General features: G+C 63.6%; 1 protein-coding gene and 1 non-coding gene across 2 annotated transcripts; both read left to right on the forward strand.

The window, feature by feature from the left end:
* The first annotated feature begins 203 nt into the window (after positions 1-203).
* On the forward strand, positions 204-5210 carry RANBP1 (RAN binding protein 1). The gene is made up of 6 exons (XM_055549920.1): positions 204-386; positions 1345-1481; positions 2780-2937; positions 4156-4284; positions 4583-4648; positions 4966-5210. Exons 1-6 carry the CDS (start codon positions 372-374, stop codon positions 5079-5081), a joined length of 621 nt encoding a protein of 206 aa, XP_055405895.1. The 5' UTR covers positions 204-371; the 3' UTR covers positions 5082-5210.
* Positions 4681-4803, forward strand: LOC129630441 (small nucleolar RNA SNORA77). The gene has a single exon (XR_008703707.1). It is a non-coding gene; the product is annotated as a small nucleolar RNA SNORA77 (small nucleolar RNA).
* Positions 5211-6705: the final 1495 nt, after the last annotated feature.

Consider the following 6705-nt stretch of genomic DNA (forward strand, 5'->3'; position numbering starts at 1 on the left):
CCGCGGGGCGGAAGTGCGCGCGAGGGCCGCCCTGAGTGCGTGCTCCCCAGCCGTCCGCTTCCCAGCCTGCCTGGCTGGCCGGGCATGCGCCGCGGGCGTTTTGGCGGGAAGCGCGGGGCGGGCCGGACAATGCGAGTGTCCGCCGCCCGAGCCCAATAAAGCTGCGCCGGTTTTGAATCGCGGCGCGTTTCCCGCCGCCGGGGTCAGGGGTCGGGGTTCGGGTCGCGGGGCGGAGGGAAGAGCGAGCGAGCGAGCGAGCGGGCGGAGGCGCCGGCGCCAGACGCGGAGGAAGGAGCTGCGAGCAGCCGCCGAGAGGCCGCGGAGCCCGCGACGACCGAGCCCGCCGAGCCGCCGCCGCCGCCGCCGCGCCCATGGCGGCCGCCAAGGTGGGCCGGGCCGGGCGAGCGGGCCGGGGCGGGCGTCGGGGGGCGCTGGGGCCGCTGCCGCCGGCGGCCACGTGGGCGGGCCGCGCCGTCTCCAACCCCCGCCGGCCCGCGGGCCCGGGCGCCGCGCCGCGTGACCTTGGGGCGGCCGGGCCTCGCGCCCGCCCCTGGACGCCGCCGGCCCCCCGCGCGGACGCGGCCTGCCCACTCGGCTCCCCATTCATCCGGTGCCGGTCCGCGAGCCGCTACCCGCCTCCGCGCCCGCGCGGCCTGGCTGGCGGCCCGTGGCCACCTGGGCTCGGGGCGGGGGAGGGGGGGGTGCCGTCCGGCCGAGTGGCCGGCGGAGGCCTGCGTTCCTGGGCCGAGCGGGGGAGCTTAGTCCGGGCGTCTTACCCTCTGGGGCTATGGATCTCCAAGCCACGTGCTCCGTGAGACAACCCAAAACCTGATCCTTTGTGCCCTGTAGTTAGTTCTCCGCGCTGGATCCGAACTCTGTGGCTTTTATTTGCGTGAATCCTCTTGATTTACACGCGTCATTTCCCCAACCGAGATAAAGTTGGCAGAACTGAATTCTGCATACATAGTAGCACGCCGCCGCAACTTTTAAGCAAGAGCACAGATTTTTCTCACCCAGTAATAACTCAAAAAAGGCTTTGTAAGAGGAGTGCTCGACTCGAGGTCCTTCCCCCCACTCCCCACCCCGTTGTTGTGCCCTTAATCTGCACGTGGCAGTATCTGCGTTCCCATCTTACAAATGAAGTGCGGAGGCACGGGGGAGTTTGGGGAGTCTGAGGTGGTGTCTTGCATCTGAAAGAAAATATCGGAGTCTAGTGGCTCACTGCAGATTGGAGAAAGGCTTTGAGGGTGATAGGCCCGTCGCTAGTGGGGATGCCTCGCTCTGGGCACTGGTGGGGTCTGGCGCAGCCAGAAGGGTCACTCACGTCTCCACCCGCCACTGCAGGACACCCACGAGGACCACGACACCTCCACCGAGAATGCTGATGAGTCTAACCACGACCCCCAGTTTGAGCCAATAGTTTCTCTTCCCGAGCAAGAAATTAAAACGCTGGAAGAAGATGAAGAGGAACTTTTTAAAATGTAAGTTGGCATCTTTTCAGAAGTAGGCACATTCACTTTGAGGTCGAAAGTGTTTTTTTTACAGGTGTTAAGGTCTTGGCTTGACCTTTAACCACAGAATTTTGTGATGGTTACTCCCATGTTGAGACTGAGCTGCTCTTGAATACACTCTTTCCTGGCCCCTGGGACCCACACTGCCCTGAGGCCTGTCCCACTCTGCCCACAGTTGACATCTTCACAGACCCCTGTCTTTGCCACCTTGCCTTTAAGACTCCCACAGCCCTGTGTCTGGTTGAGCATCGGGTCTTTACCAACACTGTCTTTTTTTCTTCGACACTGGCATCCTTTGAAGCTCCTGAATTTCCGATTTAGTATTTTTAATGTACGAAATGATGCTCTGAATTACAGATAAAAGGTGGGTGGTTAGTCATCGAAGTTATATTTTTAAAAAATCATTGTGATCTTGTTGCCTTCAACAAGAGGTTATGGTGGCCACGCACCTTGAAGCAGCACTCGCAGAAGCTGTGTGGCCAGGTGATTGTGAGAGAGTGCCGGCACCGCACGACACAGGGGGCCTTGGGAGACACAGCTGCCAGTTAGTGGGAATCGCTGGGCGGTGGGAGGGACGGAAGGGCCAACTCTCCACCGCTTCAAGTTCCCTTGGAAACACCAGAGTACGGTTTGAGTGCTCTGCTGTGGGTCAGAGGAGGGAAGCATAGGCGATCACCAGCACTGTGACCCCTCCTCTAAGACCGGGAGGCTTGAGACCAGTCCTAAGCGCCTGGGGTGGGAGGGGCGCCTGGGGTGGGAGGGGCGTCTGCGCCTCCCAGCCTCCCCAGGGAGGCCAGGCCAACGGGAGGGGCCTCCTCGTGGGCCCACTGCTTCCTTGCGGTTGCGTGTGGCGCAGAGAGCGGTCTCCGCAGGAAAGGGACCGGCAGAGCTGGGATCCTTGGCGAGGCAGATGGCCGAGCTGCTGTGGGTGGGAAGGCCAGCTCTTCGCCCAGAACCTGTGCCCCGAGTGGAGGCCTGCAGCCTGTCTTCCCAGCAGAGGAAAGGCTCCTCGTCCCCTGCCCTCATCCGTGGCGCTAGGGAGCCCCCGCACCGTGATGGCTGCCTCGGCCGGCAGTGCAGTGGGCCCTGTGAAACGTCAGGCTTTCCTGTAAGAGTTGGGGCTCGTTGGGCCTCCTCGCTTTTCTGGTGATGTCCTGACCTGCAGTTCTGGAGTAAAAGGCAGAGATGTCTGGCGAGGCCTCGGGTGTAGACCCGGTCTCGTCCCTCCTATGCCCGCCTAACGCCTCGCCCCACGGCTTTCCTCGCAGGCGGGCCAAGCTGTTCCGGTTTGCTTCAGAGAACGACCTTCCGGAGTGGAAGGAGCGGGGTACGGGGGACGTCAAGCTGCTGAAGCACAAGGAGAAGGGGACCATCCGCCTGCTCATGCGCAGGGACAAGACCCTCAAGATCTGCGCCAACCACTACAGTAGGCGGGGAGGGGGCGGGGCCTCCGGGGGGCGGGGCCCTGCGAGTTCTGTACCAATCACTGCAGTAGGTGGGGCGAGGGGCAGGGCCCCTCACGATCTGCACCAATCACTACAGGGGGCGGGGCTCTCGGCGCACAGGTGACCTGGCAGGAACCAGAGGGCCCGGGAAGGTGATGTGGCTGGACAGGCGGGGACGGGCCTCCCAGTACCACGGTCCCATCGACACTCGTGGGCCAGACCCCCGCCCGCGCTCCGAGGTCCTCCCGCCCTGCCCCGCCCCGCCCAGCCTGTCGCTTCTGGCTTGGTCTTTGTTCTCCAGCCCAGTTTGAGGTGTTTCCCAGGGGTTTCCCCTGACCCTGCTTCTCTCAGAGCCTGGCTGGTCACCGGGTTTCCGGCCTGGTGTGCATGTGGGCGGGTGGTGGCAGAGAGGGGCCTTGAGTGCCTGGTAGGTACGTGGGCTCACCGGGAGTCTGGGCTGGGATGAGTGGTCTCCGAGCTGAGTGTGACGTGTTCCTGGGGCTGGTCCTGGGAGACTTCTGCCAGGCACGTGGGGCAAGTGTAGCCGTGGGGCACTCGTTTCTTGGGAAGCTGGTCTCCTTGAGTCCCTGCGTGGCCTGAGGGATGGGTGGCCACGCAGATTCCTGGATGCGGCTCAACCTCTGTGGTGTACAAGCTGGTCATGGGCCTTCGGTGTCCACTTCCAGTGGCCTCTTTCCCTGGGATGTCCTTGGGCAGTGCAAGGCTGAGAGCGGTGGGTCTCCTTCACCCCACTTGTGGCTTATGCATCTCGGCTATAGCCCTGCCTGCTGTGGGCTGTGTCCTGATGTGTGTCCAGGCATGGACTTGGCCACGTGGTGGGCACCCTGTTCAGGAAGGCTGGGCCTGCCCAGCTGCGGTCCACATCTGCCCTGGGTCTGCTCAGACAGGGACAGGGCCGTGGCAGCTGGTGGTGAACAAGTCTCGTGGCGTTGGAGACCCCTGTTGAGGTGTCCTTGTGGTCAGGGAATGGCTGCCCTCTTCCCAGATTCAGGACAGTCCTGCTTTTAAGTGGATACAGGGGGTTTTCAGGGGTTTGGGTTAAGATCCAGACCCACAAGCCTTTGTCTGGGCCTGGTTGGCGAACCCCCAACCAGGCTTTTGCTCTAGTCGGGCCTTTAGGGGTCGGGGTGGGGGCCGGCCTGGTAGCCATGCGGTCCTCATGGGGCTTCTCCCTCCAGTCACGCCGATGATGGAGCTGAAGCCGAACGCAGGCAGCGACCGTGCCTGGGTCTGGAATACCCATGCCGACTTTGCCGACGAGTGCCCCAAGCAGGAGCTGCTGGCCATCCGCTTCCTCAACGCCGAGAGTAAGTGGGCCCAGATGTGTGCGGGGGGCCCTCCGGGGAGGCCCGCACTCACAGGGCTGTGTCCAGCCTGCCCTCCCCGGGCTGCGGCGTCCTCCCGCTGGTGGTGTCGAGAGTGGCACCCAGTCGCTGGCCGCCTGGTGCTGAGGCGGCCTCGCCTCTGCTCTGTGGGGCCTGCTCCAGCACAGTGCCTGGCAGGATGGGCTGCCCAGATGGGAGCGGGGTGTCCGTGGGACCCTCCAGGACTGTGTCCCCCTTACTGCTCAGGGATCTTTGGGGGCAACCTCTCTTATCTCTGCAGATGCACAGAAATTTAAGACGAAGTTTGAAGAATGCAGGAAAGAGATTGAAGAGAAAGAAAAAAAAGGTGCCGCAGGCCTGTGGGTGGTGGGGGGCTCTGCAGACTCACTCTGCACCCAGCCGCAGCCCCAGGCGGGTGCTTTTTCCGTCTGCCACAGGAACTTGCGGGGGGCTGTGACCTCTGCCCTGTTACGGGCAGCACAGCTACCCCGGTACACGGGTGCTTTCTGGGGGTGGGCTGGCCGTGTTTCCCTGGGGCCGCGGGGGCTTGGGGAGGTGCTTGGGCTTGTTCTGCCGCCAGAGTCCCGGGCACACGCTCGCCTGGAGACGCTGGGGCACGGCCGGCCCCGCGCTGCCCTCTGACCTCACCCCCGTGTCCCCCAGGGTCCGGTGAGAATGACAGCACCGAGAAGGTGGTGGAGAAGCTCGAGGCGCTATCGGTGCAGGAGGGCGAGCAGCCCCAGGACGCGGCCCCGGCGGCAGTCGAGGAGGAGCAGTGAGGCGCCCCGGGCACCTCGCCCCCGTCTCCCCGTTTCTTTTTTTAATTTTGCCCCGCGCCTTCTTTTCGGTTTGTTTTTATTCTGTTTTGTTTTTACAAGGGACTTTATATAAAGAACTGACTTCCAACATTCAGGTTGTTTTTTTTCCAAGTTTTTGCCCTCATGAAGACAACTTCAGAAAATCCATTCCCCGGTCACGAGAATGTACCGTGCTAACTTTCTTTTCCATAGTGGAAACACTTATTTATAGTCATCAAAATAGCGAATAAACAACACATTTGAAACCTGCACGGAGGCAGGACGTGTGTGCGCCGCCCCCTCGCTCTGCCCCGGCTTTGGGGTGGGGATGCCCACCAGGTGCCCTCGGTGTGCCCCGGGCTTTGACCGGGCATCTTTGGGTGGCCCTCTGCCCTGGCAGAGCCACCCGTCTGACCTGGAGCCGTGCGCAGCCCCGTGACCGTCCTCAGAGAAGACTGTCCCCCGCAGCTCTGGGCCCTCTTTGTCTGGGTGGAGGTGGGGCATCCTCGGGGGGCGGGTCTCCCAAGTGCACAGTCTAGTGCGGCCCTGTGTCCTCTGCAGAGACCACCGGCTCCGAAGGAGTCCTGTGGGGGCGGGGGTTTGGGGAACACGGCAGGACCGGGCTGGAGGATGCCTGTGCTTGGCCCTGAGCCAGGCTGCGTGGGGCAGGGCGAGAGGGTGGGGTGGGGAAGGGAAGTGGCTACGGCGTCCATATCACAGCCCGGCCTGCAGGTCAGGCCTGCTCCCTGCTGCCCTTGGAAGGGGATCCCTGGGCCACAGCTCCCTGGGACCCTCTGCCCAGAGAGACACACATCCTGCCCACGCCCCGCACTCACCCCCTACAGACCCAGAGACCCTGAGGGGCAGGGCTAGGACCGCAGTGTGTCCTCAGGACCTCGGGCCACCCGAGGCAGAGGCAGCCGGGTAGAGCCAGGAGGTGTCCGCTTCCTGCCTGCCTGCAGCCCTGGGCCTCCAAGGGGCTGCTCCTCGCCAGGCAGAGGCTATGGCCGGGAGTGGTGGGAGGACACCCACACCATCTCTTCTGTCCAGTAGCTGCCTGGGGCCCCAGGGCCAGGTGGGGTCTCCCAGCCTGAGGGGCTCAGGCACACGGCTGCACAGGGTTCTGGCCACAGAACAGCAGACTCTTCCCCATGGATTCCCACCTGGGGAGGGGCTGAAGGTCTTGGTTTCAGAGCAGCGGACCCAGGCTGGCCCGATCTCACTGTGGTCAGGTCCACCTTAAGTGGCAGCAGCGGGGTCTGGGGGTGGGGTTTCCTGCAAGGGGTGAGCCTGCCTAGGCAGCCTGTCCTAGGCGGGGGCAGGGCACCCCACTCTGTCCGGTGAGGCCTGCAGCCTGGGACAGGAGAGGGCCAGCCGGCCGCGGCTGCCGCCTTCTTGTCCAGCTCAGGGCCTGTGAAGTGGGCAGGGGATAAACCACCAAGTAGCCCTGCCATGTCACGATCCGCCACCCTTGGACATGTCCTGGGGTGGGAGTGGGGGGCGCTCCAGGCAGGAGGGGCCTGGCCCTGCCCTGCAGGAGCTCGGAGGGAAAGATTTGCGCCAAAAGGGCCCCGCGCAGGGCCCGTGGGCCGGACGTGGGGCCTGG

This window comes from Bubalus kerabau, chromosome 16 (genome assembly GCF_029407905.1).
Source record: "Bubalus kerabau isolate K-KA32 ecotype Philippines breed swamp buffalo chromosome 16, PCC_UOA_SB_1v2, whole genome shotgun sequence".
NCBI classification, from domain to species: domain Eukaryota; kingdom Metazoa; phylum Chordata; class Mammalia; order Artiodactyla; family Bovidae; genus Bubalus; species Bubalus kerabau.

What these genes read in the sequence shown, in the direction of transcription:
- RANBP1 (XM_055549920.1), top strand. An exon ending in GAAGAGGAACTTTTTAAAAT is followed by an intron (nt 1,482 to 2,779) that starts GTAAGTTGGCAT and finishes CTTTCCTCGCAG; the next exon opens with GCGGGCCAAGCTGTTCCGGT. An exon ending in CCGCTTCCTCAACGCCGAGA is followed by an intron (nt 4,285 to 4,582) that starts GTAAGTGGGCCC and finishes TTATCTCTGCAG; the next exon opens with ATGCACAGAAATTTAAGACG.